Raw genomic sequence first — 17134 nt, forward strand, 5'->3', positions numbered from 1 at the left:
ATACTGTTTTCCCCAGTGGTTGCACCAATTTACAATCCCACCAACAGTGTACTAGGGTTCCTTTTTCTCCACACCCTGTCCAGCACTTATTGTTTGTAGACCTTTTGATGATGGCCACTCTGGCTGGTGTAAGGTGGTACCTCAGAGTGGTTTTGATTTGCATCTCTCTAATAATGAGTGATGTTGAACATCCTTTCATGTGTTTCTCAGCCATCTGTGTGTCTTCTTTGGAGAACTGTCTGTTTAGATCTTCTGCCCATTTTTTGATGGGTTTGTTTGTTTTGTTGGATGGAGCTGCAGAAGTTGTTTATAAATGTTGGAGATTAATCCCTTGTCAGTTGGTTCACTTGCAAAGATTTTCTCCCATTCTGTGGGTTGTCTTTTTGTGTTGTTTAGGGTTTCCTTTTCTGTGCAGAAATTTTGAAGTTTGATTAGGTCCCATTTGTTTATTTTTGTTTTTGTCGTCAATACTCTGAGAGGTGGATCTGAGAAGATGTTGCTGTTGTTTATGTCAGAGAGTGTTTGGCCTATGTTTGCCTCTAAAAGTTTTATAGTGTCTGGTCTTATATCTAGGTCTTTAATCCATTTGGAGTTTATTTTTGTGTATGGTGTTAGGGAGTGTTCTAATATCATTCTTTTCCATGTGGCTGTCTAGTTTTCCCAGCACCACTTATTGAAAAAGCTGTACTTTCTCCATTATATATCCTTGCCTCCTTTGTCATAGATGAGTTGGCTGTAGGTGCATGGGTTGAATTCTGAGCTTTCTATCCTGTTCCACTGACCTATTTTTCTGTCTTTGTGCCAGTACCATGTGGTTCTGATGACTGTTGCTTTGTAGTATAGTCTGAATTCTGGGAGCCTGCTTCCTCCAGCTCCATTTTTCTTTTTCAGGATATCTTTGGCTATTCTGGGTCTTTTGTGCTTCCAAACAAAGTTTAAACTATTTTGTTCGAGTTCTGTGAAAAATGTCCTTGGTGATTTGATAGGGATTGCATTGAATCTGTAGATTGCCTTAGGTAGTATAGTCATTTTGATAATATTAACTCTTCCAATCCACGAGCATGGTTTATCTTTCCATCTATTTGTGTCCTCTTTGATTTCTTTCATCAGTGGCTTATAGTTTTCAGCGTACAGGTCTTTTGTCTCTTTAGGTAGGTTTACTCCTAGGTATTTTATTCTTTTGGATGTGATGGTAAATGGGATTGCTTCCCTAATTTCTTTTTCTGCTCTTTCATTGTTAGTGTATAGAAATGCCATTGATTTCTGTGTATTGATTTTGTATCCTGCGACTTTGCCAAATTCATGGATGAGCTCTAACAGTTTTCTGGTAGAGTCTTTAGGATTCTCTAGGTATAGTATCATGTCCTCTGCAAATAGGGATAGTTTTACTTCTTCCTGAAAGGTTAACTGTTTTTCATGTTTGGATGGGGCTTATATTAAGACTAGTATTTCATGTGATAAAGTGGGAGAAAGCCTATTGATGGCGGTTACTTTGTCAAGAAGAGATCTAGTTGAAAGGGGTTAGGTATGTAGCAAAGAGACAACATGAGGAGCCTTCAGCAATAGTTGCAGTATACAAAGAAACTATTCTGCCATGCATGAGGCCATCTGTGCATATCTGTGCTTACACATGTGTGTGTGTGTATGTGCCCTGTTCCTTGCACACTCATGGGAAACACCAGAGCTGATGTTTTCCTGCTACAATCCTAGCTACCTTGACATCTTCTTCAGGTGAGTGCTAAAGTGAGTGCTTCTTCAGGTGAGTGCTAAAAGCTGATGTCCTGCGTTGTCCATGATGCTGGTTTTTATCCATTTGATCCCTTTAAAGATAGTTTATTGTTTGAGCAGTTTTAGGTTTACAACAAAATTAAGCGAAAGCTACGGAGATTTCCTGTATGGCTCCTGCACCCACACGTTCATAGCCTTCCCCATTATCAATACCACTGACGAGAAAGTAAATTTTCTTACCAAGAATGAATCTATATTGATACATCACAATTATCCCAAGTCCACACTTTACCTTAGAGGTCACTCTTGGTGTGGCACAGACTGCAGGTTTGGACAAAAGCATGAGGATGTATGTCCATCATTATAATAGCCTACAGAGTATTTTCACCACCCTAATAATCCTGTGTGCTCTACCTGTTGATCTCTCTCCCCGCTATACCTTACAACCAATGATCCTTTTGCTGTCTCCATAGTTTTTCCTTTTCCAGAATGTCACATGGTTGGAATCATATATAGCCTTTCCAGAGTGGCTTATTTCACTTAACAATATGCATTTAAGTTTCTTTCATGACTTTTCATGGCTTGATAGCTGATTTCTTTTTAATGCTGAATAATATTCTATTGTCTGGATGTACCACAGTTTATTTATTCATTCACCTACTGAAGGACATCTTGGTTGCTTCCAAATTTTGGCAATTGTGAATAAAGCTGCTCTAAACATCTGCATGCATGCTAGTTTTTGTGTGGACATAAGTTTTCTTGGATAAGTAACAAGGAGTGTGACTGCTGGATCGTGTGGGAAACTCATTCTCTTAGTTTTGTAAGGAACCACCAAACTGTCTTCCAACGTGGCTTCCTGCCCCCACACGTTCATAGCCTTCCCCATTATCAATACCACTGATGAGAAAGTAAATTTTCTCTTTGCATTCCCACCAACAGTGCTATGAGAGTTCCTGTTGCTCCACATCCTCCCAGCCTTTGCTGTCAGCGTTCGAGATTTTGGCCATTCTAGTAGGTGTATAGTGGTTTCTCATTGTTTGTTTGTTTGTTTGTTTTACTCAATGAATTTTATTACATTTATAGTTGTACAATGATCAACGCAACCCAATTTTATTAATTTTCATTTCCCTGTTGACATGATGTGGAACCGCTTTTCACACAAATTTTTGCCATCTGTGTATCTTTGGTGAGGTGTCTATTAAGGCCTTCTGTCCATTTTTTAATTGAGTTGTTTCTTTATTTGCTGTTGAGTTTTAACAATTCTTTATATATTTTGGATAATGGTCCTTTATCAGATGTGTCTTTTCCAAATATTTACTTCCAGTCTGCGACTTCTCTTCTCATTCTCTTGATATTGTCTTTCGCAGAACAGGAGATTTTTAATTTTAGTGAAGTCAGGCTTATTCTTTATTTCATGGGGGTTATCTTTGGTATTGTATCTAAAAACACATCACCCTACCCAGAGTCATCTAGGTTTTCTCCTATGTTTTCTTCTAGGAGTTTATAGTTTTACATTTAGGTCTGTGATCCATGTTCACTTAATTTAGTGTCCGTGTCTAGGGTCATTGTTTCACTTGAGTATGCCCAGTTGTTCCAGCTTCATTTGTTAAAGACACTATCTTTGTCTTCTTGTATTACCTTTGCTCTTTTGTCAAAAATCAGTTGCCTATATCTTGGGGGGGGGTCTATTTACCATGTTTTTTTTTTTTCTTTTTTAGGGCTGCACCTGCAGCATGTGGAAGTTCCTAAGTTAGGGGTCAAATCGGAGCTGTAACTGACAGCCTACACCACAGCCATGGCAATGCAGAATCCGAGCTGTGTGTGAAACCTACACCACAGCTCATGGCAAGCAGGATCCTTAACCTACTGAGCAAGGTGAAGGATCAAACCTGCATCCTCATGGATACTAGTGGTGTTCATAACCTGCTAAGCCACAGCAAGAACCCCAACCATGGTTTTTAATGAAACAAATAAATAGAAGTATATTCTAACTGCTCAACCTCTAGTCTATTGCCTTGGACAGTTGCGGAACAGAACCAAACCTAAAAGTGAGTACCAAATCACTTCTCATGTCTGCAAGATTCTATAAAGCTCCTTATGCCAGTCAAGTTTCATGGAAGCCTGGTTGGCTTCTTCAGGATCTAACCTAAGAATTAGGCAAAAGAGAATCAAAGAGCAACAGCCAGTCCTTTTCTAGAGGGAAAGAAAGGGAAAAAGAATTAGCGCTACTGTTCTTTTGAACTTTCAAACTTCCATCTTAAAGTTGACTCAAGAATGGTGGGCCAGCTGTGGGCTCTTAATACTAAAGCCTCTTGGTCCAACTCAGAGGATGAGTTTAGACTCAAGTTAGGACTCCTGTCCTGAGCCCCAAGGTTGTCAGCTCAGCGCCTCTTCTCCCTGGGTACTCTGCATCCCTCTGCTATATACATTGCTGCCTCTGATGACTCTTCTGCTTCTCCCACTAGACTGTGGGGAGCTCCTTGTAGCTGAATCTGACCTTTTCTCTATATCGCCATGACTAGCATTGTGACTAGTACATGATAGCAATTCAGATTTTTAAAAGTTGAATTCTTTCTTTCAACCTCTCAACAACTTCTAATGTCCTTCACTGAGGTTAGGACTGTGAATATAGAAAAATCTAGGACCATGTGTAAGAGATTCTAGGTGAATGGAGGGAGCCTATCTTGCTGGTTAAGAGCATGACCTCCATATTGCTGAATTCATAGCCCAAATCTGCCTCCTACTAATCATGTCACCTTGGGCAAGTTCCTTGATTGCTCTGTGCCTCAGTTTCCTCCTGTAAAATGGGGATAACAACTGTACTGTCTTGTGGAGTTGTAAATTAAATGAGTTAATCCATATAAAGTACTTGGAACAATGCCTGATACATTATTATTGTTTTTCAAATAAATTGGTGGAGAGCCTCCTGTCCCCTACTCTCCCTAACAGCCCTGGGGGACGCAACTGTTGAAAAGCATATCATTTGGTGGAACAAGGGTTGTGGCCAAAGGTATGAAAATTAATAAAATTTAATGCAAGGTAATGGAGCTTGAACTTGGAATCCCAGTCACCAAGGACAAAGGTCTAATAAAGGCTTCACTGGAAGAACTAGCACCTTCCCTTATCCCTTCAGCCTTTAGACTCCTGAAGCCTTTGGTGGTGGGGGGCATGCAAAAGTTCCCAGGATCGAACCCATGCCATAGCAGTGACAATGCCAGATCCTTAACTTCTAGGCCACCAGGGAACTCCCCCTGAAGCCTTTAATATATACCCTGTTCTTTCCTGGGAAACGTTGGCAGCAAGAAGATAATTCCAGCTTCAGATACTAGAAGGAAAAAAATATATAGCAACAAAAACAAATGGGGAAAGGTTGAACTATGCATATTCTCTATTAATTTAGTGAAATGGATTTTTCTTGATTTCTTCCTTCCAGAAAGAAGGATGTGACTTCCTTCCATTACCTCCTATCTGGTCTATTCCAACCCATTTGTGACAGGCGGTCTTCGCCAATTCATCTTATACTGATTTCATTGTGTATCTATATAGCAGTGATTCTCACGTTGGAATTACCTGGAAAACAAACAAATAAATATTGACACTTGCACAGATTCTGATTTACTTTGTCTGGAATTGAGATTTTTCAAAAACCTCCTCAAGTGATTTTATTGCACTGTCAAGGCTCAGAACCTCTGCCCCAATGTGCATACAAATCACAGGGGACTTTGTTAAAATGCAGATTGTGATTCAGTAGATCTGGGGGTAGGGTCTGAGATTTTGTGTTTCTAACAAACTCTCAGGTGATGCAGATTTTGCTGGTCCTTGGGGCGGACTTCCTTAGAAAAAGGACTTGGAGAACATGATAAAAGTATTCCTTTGCCCAATATCATCATAGTTTTCCTGTTATCCACACAATAAAATACCTCAGCCTGGTTTGTTAGGCTGGCATCAATTATTTAAGGTCCTCTAACATCAGTGCTTCCCAAATGTGACTAATCATCTGAATGATCTATGGGCAGGTTTTAAAAGATGCAGATTCCTGGCCTGACATTAAACCTACTAAAGCACAACCTTCAAGGTGCAGTCTGGACAAAGGGTATTTTGAAAACACTTCCCAAGTGGTCTAGAAGATAATTAAGGTTTAGGAGCCCCAATATGTTTCTAGTGTACATTTCCAGGCTCATTTTTCATTTGTTCAATCAGCAAACATTTATTGTACCTGCCTCTGTACGAAGTACTAGGGAAACGAAGGTGAAAACAGTGTGATCCTTACTCTTAGGGGCCTAGCAGGACAAATGGCCCTAACTAGACTATTTACTCTTCCCCAGAGTAGTAACCGCTCACACCTCTGCTCAAGGTCTTCTCTTTTTAAGAATGTCTGTGCCCCTCAGTTGCCCATCATTGCTTGTCCTGGTCAGCCAAGCCCTCTTCAGCCCATTTGTCCCTCCACACTTAACTTTGATCGTCTCTTTTAGTTTACTTTTCTTTGTATCAAAACAGATCCAGAAAGAGAAAGGATTTACTCAAAGTGATGTAACAGCAGCAACAATTAATATTTGTAGAATGACTTCCATGTGCCAGCTATTGTTGTAAGCACTTTACACAAGTAAAGTGTATAAAATTTTCTTGCAATAACTTTCTGAGACAGCTACTACTACTATCCCCATTCTATGGATGATAAAATGGAGGCACAGAAAAGTTAAGTAACTTGCCCAAAAATATGTGGTCAGTAACTAAGCCTGGTTTACTCTTTTTTTTTTTTTTTGGTCTTTCTGCTATTTCTTTGGGCGCTGCCGCAGCATATGGAGGTTCCCAGGATAGGGGTTGAATCGGAGCTGTAGCCCCCAGTCTACTCCAGAGCCACAGCAACACAGGATCCAAGCTGCGTCTGCAACCTACACCACAGCTCACGGCAACGCCAGATCATCAACCCACTGAGCAAGGGCAGGGACCGAACCCACAACCTCATGGTTCCTGGTCAGATTCGTTAACCACTGCGCCACGATGGGAATTCCAAGCCTGGTTTACTCTTAAGCCTTACACTCTACTGCTAAGGACTGACATGAGAAGGAATATATAACTTCTAACTTTCAGGCCTGGGCACTTTCCTGGAAATTAGTTATTTGTGTGCTAGTTTCACAACTTAGACTCAAGCATGAGGGCAGGGACAATGCCTTACATTTCTCAGAGTGCCTAGTAGAGGTGAAAGCACTTAGTAGGTGCTCTACAACTGGTTTTTGGATGGGCTGTCCCACTGTGGGGATTAGATGGGGCAGAGGGATGGGTAATTATTCAAACAGACGGACAACAAGCAAACAAGTAAGCAAGGGCAACAGCCCACAGGTCTCACGTCACCACTAGGTCATCACCATACTCCCCCGCCCCCGCCCCTCCCAGGTCTGTGCGAGGAAGGAGGACCCTCCCACCAGCTTTCTGAACACCCTCGGTCCAGCTCTGGCTCTGCGTTCCGTCCTCCCAGCCAGCAGGTGCCCCTAGACCCCCGACTCCTCCTCTGCAGCCGTCAGAGCCTCATCCTCTCTCCTTTCCGCTGCTTCCTGCTCCTGAGATCCGGGCCCTGAGCGCTGGGACCGAGGCGCCCAAGGCTACCCGGGGCGCTTGGCCAGGTAACTGCGCTGCGCTAACCACCCGCAGCCGGTCTGGGTTCCGGACCTGGGCTCCCCGGCCCGCCCGGCCCCGCTGCGGGGAAAGGAGAGGGCAGATGGCCTGGGCTGGTCTCTGAGGGGAGGAGGGCTCCTCTGGTCTTTGGGCGCCGGCTCGGGCGCCAGGCGGGGTGCTGGCATAACGGTCCGGGTCCAGGTGCGCCCGAGCCGGGCGTGGCCGCAGTGGGTAGGCACTTCCCGGGGAGATGCGCTCGCGGTGCCTGTCAGATGTCAGGGTGCTGCTAGGTCCAGCCACGCCTGCTCCGGGGCCCAGAGCCAGGTGGGCCCGCCCAGCGCTCCTCCTCCCGTATGTGGCCCTGGACCGGAGGAGCGAGGACAGGAGCCTGGGAATTTTGAGTTGGAATGGCCATCGGCCATCTGAATACCCTTGCTTTCTTTCACCCAATAGTAAAAAGCTGAAACGCAGAGATGGAGTGACTTTCCCAAGGTCACAGAGTTGTATGTGCCATTTACAAATGTCTGTTCTTTTATTTAAGTATTTTTTTTGTAAATGGGCTACTGTTTCTTCTGTTCTGCCAGGGAATTAGGATTCAGGGAAGAAGGCTCTAAAAATACTAATCGGCATATCCAAATGAGCTGATCCGCATTACTGGCCGGTGACCCTGGCCTTTAAAAGGAAGTGAGAGAGGACAGTTCTTTTCACTCTGGGTACTTTGTACTTCTGGCCCTTGCTCTGAAAATTGGGCCTGGATGTTTTACAGAATTATCTCAGAACTCCTTGTCAGAACTGGGCCGGGTTATAGAGTTTTTTCAATCCTTTTTTTCTTTTCTAATCGCCCCCCCCCCCTTTTAAACAGGCTCAAGATATAAAAGTCATTTGTCCACACTCTTATGGCTACTTAGGGGCAGAGACAGAATTGGAACTCGGGTCAGAGATCAGCACCTACTGTTTTCATGAATAGAAATCTGATTTCACATGAAAGCTGAACAGCACTTGACCTTCATAAAGCCCTCTCTGGATAGCATTCTTGGGAGTGGCTTGTGTATTGAAGTGTGTTGGTCTGCAGATACTATTTCACTTGTCAGAATAGAGTTAAGCAAAAGTGTAGCCATGCAGAAAATTTCTGCTGCGATGAGACATATCTGAAATGTTTTTTTACATTTTTTGTTGTACTTTCAATAGAGGAGCTAATGAATATTAATAAGAACATCTTGGTTATTTTCAGATTTTATCCTGTCTATCGACTCCATTACACTCATTCTTGTCCTAATACATTTATCACCAGTGAAAATTTCAAAGTGTAGCTTTCTGACTTTGTTTCACTTTTAATTAAATAATTACCTTAAAGATATTTTTTTATCTCAGTGAAAACCCCCCACTTTTACCTCAAAATTCTGCTTCTCTCTTGTCAATTCTTGAGTGGACTTTCAGAACTGAATAAGAACTAGGAGGGTTTTTTGTTTTGTTTTGTTTCTTCCCCCTTACAAAATATCTGGGGCTTTGTTTGGTTCTATCTTTAAGTTTATATCTAGTTTCGATTTTGACTAATAAACCTGTGATCCAAACCCAAACTTCAGTTGAGTTTAATATCAGCTTAAAACCACATCAGACTTCCATGTGTCATATGACTTCTAGCAGAGCTCACAAGTGGTGGAGGGTTATTTTTTCCTGAGAGCTTCTTATTGAGATTTTTGAAATACAAACACCTTATCTAATACATGTATTATATTACTTGTGTATTGTAGCCCAAGGTCAGTCATCACAGGGGTTATTACTGAAATTTACTCATCAAAACATGTTATATCAGACCATCTACTAACTCAGAATGGAGTTCCTGCTTTTCAGTTTACAGTTTGACCAGCTATCTCTAAGGAAGGCAGAATCAGAAATACAGTCACACTTTAGTCAAAGGCTCTTGGCTGTGTAGATAAGGAAGAAGTGTTTCTGTGAAGGCAGTGTTTCTGTGCTATAAAATCCGATGTTATAGTAGAAATGAAGACCCAATGACCCAATACTGTTTTCTTAGGGTGCATCCTTTGTCTTTCTGGTTTTGGTCTTTTCACCGTAGGATGGCCTTAGCTCTGTGTCTGCAGGTGCTGTGCAGCCTGGGGGGCTGGCTCTCCCTCTACATTTCTTTCTGTCGCCTGAATAAGCACCGAAGCTATGAGTGGAGCTGCCGGCTGGTTACATTCACCCATGGAGTCCTCTCAATAGGTCTCTCAGCTTACATTGGCTTCATTGATGGCCCTTGGCCTTTTACCCACCCAGGTAGGTGGGAGACATCAGAGAATTTTCCCTTAGGAATTTATGTTTTGGGGGTAGTCTTAGAAGGATGGGACTTTCACAGAATTTGTGTAATACTGAAGAACATGGAAGAATAATTACAATTATAATGTATATAGGGAGTCTGCATCTGTCTTGATTGTCAACTCTGATATTGTGTCACCTCTTGCTTCTGCTATTCATGACTGTTTTTAAAACATTTTAATTGCTCGTTACAATTTAATCACTTGAAATGTGTTAAAAAAGCCAATATTGGAGTTCCCGTTGTGGCACAGCAGAAACTAATCCGACTGGTAACCATGAGGTGGCAGGTTCAATCCCTGACCTTGCTCAGTGGGTTAAGGATCCGGCATTACCATGCACTGTGGTATAGGTCACAGACTTGGCTCGGATCCTGCATTGCTGTGGCTGTGGCGTAGGCCAGCAGCTATAGATTCGATTTGACCCCTAGCCTGGGAACCACCATATGCTGCAGGTGTGGCCCTAAAGAGCAAAAAAAAAAAAAAAAAGCCAATATCAACATCTTCCACCACCCACCATGTATAATGACTGTATTATACATACTTTTTGGTAACCTGCAGTTTTTACTTGATTTTATATTCAAAGGACATCATCTTTCCATGTCTGTGTGTATATATATATCTTCTGTATCCTTTTCAGTTGTTACATATTATGTTGTATGCATTTACCATCCTTTATTTAACCTATGCCTTATTATTTGGGGCATCTGTATTAATTTTTAATTAAAATGTACTAAGATGTACAAGTGGTACTTCTTAGAATATAGGAACTGTATCCCCTTGAATTCGTTTGCTGGAGCTGTTTTAACAAAATACTATAGATTGGGTAACTCAAACAAGAGAGACTGATTTTCTCACAATTCCAGAGGCTAGAAGTCCAAGATCAAGGTGTTGGCAGGTTTGATTTCTTCCGAGGCTTCACTCCTTTGCTTGCAAATAGCTGCCTTCTTGCTGTGTCTTCTTGTGGTCTTCTTTGGTGCCTAAGTCCTAACGTCCTTGCTGTATAAGGGTAACACCCAAACGACCCTATTTTAATTTAACTACCCATTTAAAGGCTCTATTTTAAAACACAGTCACATTTTGAGGTACCGGAGTTTAGGAATTCAACATATGACTTTTGGGGGGACATAATTCAGTCCATGAGTCTCTTCAACTATGATTTTTTTTTTAATTCCTGAGATTCTTTTTTTTTTTCTAATTTCCTTAGATTCCCATACTGAGCTTCTGAATTTTCCCCCAAACTGTCCAACTGATAGGAAGCAACTCTTAAGCTTTATGAAGAGTCTTTTTTTTTGGCTTTTTTTTTTTTTTTTTTTTTTTTTTTAGGGCCGCAGCATATGGAAATTCCCAGGCTAGGGGTTGAATCGGAGCTACAGCTGCCGCCTACACCACAGCCACAGCAACGCAGGATCCCAAGCCGCATCTGCGACCTACAATGCAGCTCATGGCAACACCAGATCCTTAACCCACTGAACAAGACCAGAGATCAAACCTGCGTCCTCATGGATACTAGTCAGATTCGTTACCGCTGAGCCACAACAGAAACTCCTATATGAAGATTCTCACTGAACTCAAACATGTTAGGTCTTTGCATCCTATGTTCTTGAATGTCGGAACATACTAACTTCTGGGGTTCTCTGCAGAGTCCACTTTCAAGATAGGTTAGGGCTGCTAGTGTCCAAGAACCTAACCTATTAGGCTAAGAAATTAAGCTGACATTTGGGAAAGCATAACTAAAACAGTCTGGGAGTTCCCACTGTGGCTCAGTGGTATTGAACCTGCCTAGTATCCATGAGGACGCGGGTTTGATCCCTGGCTTCTATCAGTGGGTTAAGGATCCAGCTTTGTCGTGAGCTGTGGTGTAGGTTGCACATGTGGCTTGGATCTGGCGTTGCTGTGGAAGCAGTGTAGGCTGGCAGCTGCAGTTCCCCTAGCCTGAGAACTTCCATGTGCTGCAGATGCAGCCCTGGGGAAAAAAAAGTCTGGAAACCAACATTTAGCTGGTTAAAAAAAAGAAAGAAAGAAAAGAAAAAGACTGTGTAGGATTTTAATCAAAAGAACAAAACTTGCTACACAGAGAGGATGCTGAAATAATTGTTGGTACTCAGATCACTTATTGAGATCTGATTTATCAGAACAACATTTTTTGGGGTCTGTAACATTGTTTGGTTTGATAAAGACCACAGTGGTAGATTTTAGTCTTTTTTTGGTTGTCCTTACAAAGCGTGGGCCTGCCATTGTTTTTGTTCTCAGCGAGTGAAAAGGCTGGAGAAAGAGCAGCGTAAGATCCCTGGGTAGGAGTTCTAGTTATGGCTCAGCAGAAGCAAATCTGACTGGTATCCATGAGGATGCAGGTTGGATCCCTGGCCTCACTCAGTGGGTTAAGGATCCGGTGTTGCTTTGAGCTGTGCTGCAGGTTGCAGATGCGGCTTGGATCTGGCTTTGCTGTGACTGTGGTGTAGGTCAGTACCTACAACTCTGATTTGACCCCTAGCCTGGGAACTTCCATATGGTGCGGGTGCGGCCCTAAAAAAAAAAAAAAAAAAATGATCCTTGGGTAAGACAGCACAATTCCTAGCCACTCAATTTATTTCTGTCCTGGTTTATTTCAGGCTCTCCCAATACACCTCTTCAAGTGCACGTTCTCTGTCTCACCTTGGGCTACTTCATCTTCGACTTGGGCTGGTGCATCTACTTCCAGTCTGAGGGTGCCCTGATGCTGGCTCACCACACACTGAGTATCTTGGGCATCATCATGGCCCTGGTGCTTGGAGAGTCAGGCACAGAGGTCAATGCAGTCCTCTTTGGAAGCGAGATTACCAATCCCTTGCTACAGATGCGCTGGTTTCTTCGTGAAATGGGCCATTACCATAGTTTCACTGGAGATGTGGTGGATTTCCTCTTTGTGGCTCTGTTCACTGGCGTGAGGATTGGCGTAGGATCTCGCCTCCTCTTCTGTGAAATGGTCTCATCCAAGCCCAGGTGGTTTGTGAAGGTTGGGGGAGTAGCGATGTACGTTGTCTCTTGGTGTTTCATGTTTAGCATCTGGCGCTTTGCATGGAGGAAAAGCATCAAGAAGTACCAGGCCTGGAGAAGCCGGCGGAGTGAGGAACGGCAGCTGAGACATAACGGACATCTCAAGATGCACTAGCCAAGACTGGCTCCAGACACTGGAATGGGTTAAGTCAGCCATGGGAACCAGGTTGGAGATATGGCTATTATGAAATCTTGCTTATAACAAACTTAGGTTTCAAAAAAGGGCTCAATGTTTCGATCATTTTGGTTGGTCTTCAAGCTGAACACATCCCAGTATTAAAACTCTGACTTCTACAGCAGTGCAGCTATAGAAAGTGAGACTACCCAGCAGCGGGTGTAAGTCAGTCAGAGCTGCTTCCTTTTAGTTTGTGGTGACCCCAGCTCCTCTGTCCCTGGGAGGCTTGCTGATTAGACAGCTTAGAAAGGAACTCAAAAAAGATTAGTGCTATTTCTTCTTTATTCCTTTGAGCAGTGACTCCTTCAACAATTGCTTTTTCCTGCATTCCACATAGCGACTGAAAGAAATGCTCCCCATTTATTATAACGCAAGGGACTTTCAGGAAGATGCATGCCTTTGGCATTCCGAGCATTAGATCAGGGATTTGAAATTGGGGGCGGGGTAAAAGGATGAGAGAAGGATGGGAGTGAATCTATGGCAGTGGTAGGGGGCTACTTCCTGAGCCTCCCTATACCATCTACTTGGTATATACCATAGAGGACTTCCTATACTTGAGGTCCCCAAGATCACCCTCGGGCTTGGGGCTTCACTAGGAATACTCATAGGACTCAGCCCTTATTTGTACTCATAACTTTGATTTATCAGAGCCAAAGGATACAAGGAGAGATCGGCAAAGGGAACTGGAGCAGAGTACAAGGGAAACCAGGCCCAAGCTTCCAGAGCCCTTTCCCAGGGGGATCACACAGGATGTGCTTAATTCCTCTAGCAACGCTTCATTCACAATATGTGTGAAATGTCTATCAAGCTTGCTAGAGACTTGGTACCCAAGGTTTTAACTGGGGGTTGATCATGTAGGTAGCCTTGGCCCGGCGTGCAGAGGTCAGCCTTTTCTTGACTCCCAGAAGCAAAGGAGGTATTCACTGTGAACTGTTTCGTTTGCACAAACAGTTTTAGGCCCAGTGAGCCATTCTTAGCATTAATGTGGGAGCTCTCTCGACAAAGTCCCCAGATGCCAGCCAAGGGCTGACCTTGCAAACAGTCCTTTCCACAGACAGCAGTTCAGGCCTGCTTTCTTTACTTATTGCTGCACAGAAACCATAGAGCTAGAGCTTTCGATGAGAGATGAATGAGGTGCAGGCAGATTTACCGAGTCCTGTTGTACAGGTTCTGCCCTACCAGGAAAACTATGCCAGTTCTCAGGGCTTTTGTGCATTAATCTCCTAGGCATGAGAGGCTGTGACTGAATTCCATTGGGATTTACCATGTGGATTCCACCGGGCTCGAGATGCCAGTTCAGGTTTCAGCTCTGCTATACATATTGCAAACTAGAACCAAAGACCAAATGTCCTGGCCTCAGGGTGATGAGGCTTTTTTTTTTTTTTCCATTTCAGATACATCCCGTGTTTGTCCTGTTACTACTTTTTCTCTGGAAAAGATGCCATGTTCTCTGGACAGTATATTATGACAAGGCCTGTTTGGGGAGGAAACAGTATTTCTTAGTGCAACAGTCTCTCATCTTACCTAGGAAAAGCAAGAATCTGCACCTGCCAGATCATTTGGGCAGATGACTTGTTTACTCTTTAAACCCTGTTGTCAATAAAGGAAATACCCTGTTGTGTATCATATAGAGACATAGGTGGTGTTTTATTAATTCAGGTCTTTAATCTAGGGCTTTTATGAAAAAAAAGTGTTATTTGTTTGTTTGTGGTTTATTTATTCATTCGATTGTGTTACTGAGGCCAGTGGTGACCAAGTAGCTCAGTTGATGAGCAGAGGTATGGGGCTGCTGAGGTCCAGACTGGAGGTCAGTAGGAAGTGTCAGCCCATTCGATGGTCACTTGTAATCCTAGCCTAATGAGTGGTTTTGAAAGTGGATGTCATTGTCCAGGCACGACTGAGTGGTTGGAACCACATGAGGTCATCATTGCCCTGGGAAAAGCAGCTTTAAAGACATGCTAACTATAGGTCTTTTAAAATGACTGTCATTTGGTTAAGGAGATTTGCTGGACATGAGCATAATCTGGCAATAACATCTCCATCTCTTTTTTCTTTTTTTTTCCCCCCTATGATCAGTATCCCTGAAATACTGGTTAGCTTCTTTCCAACAAAACTGTGGTCAAAGGAGAATGCTGGGCAATGCTGATTTTAGCAAAAGCTTAGTTTAAAAAAAGGAAAAAAAAAAGTGGCTTGGTGCAAAAAAAAAGAAAAAGAAAAAGCTAGCTCTTGAGTTTTGGAACAGTGCAAAATCTGTCCCATACCACGCAAATGAATAGACTTAATCTGGTACCAGCTCTTTTCTCCTTATGCCTCAGAAGTGAAGGGATTGCAGATCTTGCTCTTTTGGGGAGAAGGAGCACCCCTTATTCCAGCTTGTCCTGATCCTGTAGCTGATAACTCTGAAGGAGCCTCGCTGAGAGAAAAATGTGACATGAAGGTGACTCGGCAGTTAAAATGCAGCATTTTTACATGGCAGGTAAACGAAGAGTTAATCAACATGTGGTATGGTCGCACAAATGAAGGACTTATTTGCATCTAGATGACTATGTAATAATAATACTGCTCAAAAAGAATTTATATTTCAATAAGATTTGTACTAAATTTTATAAAAATAAACAACTTTTTATCAACCCAGAGTCTGGCTTTATATCATTGTGGTTGTATTTCTGCCAGGGAGTTAAAAAAAAAAAAAAAAGGCATTTGGCCTACAGAAATGTTGACCCATATTTATACTTATCGGTGAAATACCTTTTTGCTGCTCTTATCATCCACCATTCCTAACACTGTTCACTTTTTGAGGCAACCATCCACATACAGAAAATAGTTTGCCAAAAGAATGGTGGGGGCGGGGACTTAATTTCTTTTTTATTTTGCCCACCTGTTTGAGCAGCTGCCTTGAACATGATGATGTCCAGTTGGGTTCATGAAGACAGGGTATTTGGCCTTCTTCAGACTGTGCTCCCATACCTGAAATGGTGTTAGACATGTAGTAGGAATTGAGCAGGCAGGTTGAAAGCATGGATGAGGATATGAGGATTTGGTTTGGAATAAACCCCTTTGGAAAACCTCCTCAAAGAGCATGCGCAGGAGATAGTGTCACCAGTCATTTTTCTAGGTAAAGGACTAATGTTCCTTTGGAGTGCGTTCTGCCTAAATTGTCATGACTCTTCCGAAGGTATTCTGATGCAGGGACTTCAGAACAGTCCAGAGCTACCAACAGCTGTAAAGAAGCGTTTGGACATATTTTTACTCTTAGAGCTTTGTCCGAGAATATAGATTTTCATCACTACAAAAAATAGCTCTGGAATGAATAACCACTGGCTTAATTAAATCCTTTGCTTACCATCTTCTGAAGCTTTCCCACAGCAAATGCCCTCCTTGCTCACAGCTAGAACTTTGGGTCTGTTTAAGTTTGGAAAGATTATGAAAGCAGCCTGCCAAGAGGTTTTGTATGCAAGGAAGAGAAGGTGAATTAGGAAACTTTCCCAGTTTGTTTTATCCCTGAAGCTCGTGTAGTGAGGCATTCTTGAAGGGAAGAGGGAGCTCATTTTTAAAATGCATGATTTGATGAGTCATTGGGTCCAATTAATTTGACACCCACACTGTAAAATGATTAGAATAGGGCAAAAAAACCTTTTTTTAGAATGTCTAAAAAAGATAAAAGTTTGGGGGAAAGGTTTGCATTTTGGTCATTGTATATAGACTGATGGAGCCCTTTCCAATTACATATAGAAAATAAGCAATTTAATTAAGAGTTTTCAGAATAGAATTATCATGTTAGGGTACACCAGCAGGTGGCAATGTGTCCTGGTCTGATCATTAGGAAAGTGGCTTGGGACCCTAATCTGCTTCTATTCTTTCCCAAAATAAACATTACAAAATTAGCTGGCTGTGCCCTGAACTTAAAAACAAAACAGTAAAGAGTCATCTTTGGCCTCTGTTTATCGTTTTCTTTTCCTTTTTTTTTTTTTTTTAACCCGGTTCTAACGTCAGCCTTAGCTCATGCATCTATTCAGGATAATGATCCTTTCATGCACTCTTTTGGATTGACTTTTAGAAACAGCGTTTTTAAGAGGTAATTCTTTCCCCTCTCCACATCCACTGTTTATTAGATGTGCTTTGGCACTTGATTTCCACAAAAAAGGTTGAAGACCTTGACCCAACAATACAGCTTTGAACTCAAAGCTGAAAACAGATGGATAAAGAGACAGCCACTTCAAATGTTTACAGGCCGAATTGAAGAAATATATTGTACATGGTACTTGAATTGCCA

The 17134-nt window shown here is 42.3% G+C and overlaps 1 protein-coding gene across 4 annotated transcripts; it reads left to right on the forward strand.

Annotated features, from left to right (window-relative positions):
• The first annotated feature begins 7127 nt into the window (after window positions 1-7127).
• TLCD5 (TLC domain containing 5) lies at window positions 7128-14491 on the forward strand. 4 transcript variants are annotated; one of them, XM_047753649.1, is made up of 3 exons: window positions 7166-7349; window positions 9427-9615; window positions 12263-14241. In XM_047753649.1, exon 3 carries the CDS (start codon window positions 12367-12369, stop codon window positions 12799-12801), a length of 435 nt encoding a protein of 144 aa, XP_047609605.1. In that variant the 5' UTR covers window positions 7166-7349; window positions 9427-9615; window positions 12263-12366; the 3' UTR covers window positions 12802-14241. The 4 variants fall into 4 exon arrangements, 3 of the variants coding, with proteins under 3 accessions (XP_047609603.1, XP_047609605.1, XP_047609602.1); XM_047753646.1 differs by having other exon boundaries at window positions 7293-7349; window positions 9416-9615; XR_007130910.1 differs by lacking the exon at window positions 7166-7349 and adding an exon at window positions 14256-14491 and having other exon boundaries at window positions 9144-9615; window positions 12263-12852.
• Window positions 14492-17134: the final 2643 nt, after the last annotated feature.

Source organism: Phacochoerus africanus, chromosome 11, assembly GCF_016906955.1.
Source record: "Phacochoerus africanus isolate WHEZ1 chromosome 11, ROS_Pafr_v1, whole genome shotgun sequence".
In the NCBI taxonomy this organism is placed as follows: domain Eukaryota; kingdom Metazoa; phylum Chordata; class Mammalia; order Artiodactyla; family Suidae; genus Phacochoerus; species Phacochoerus africanus.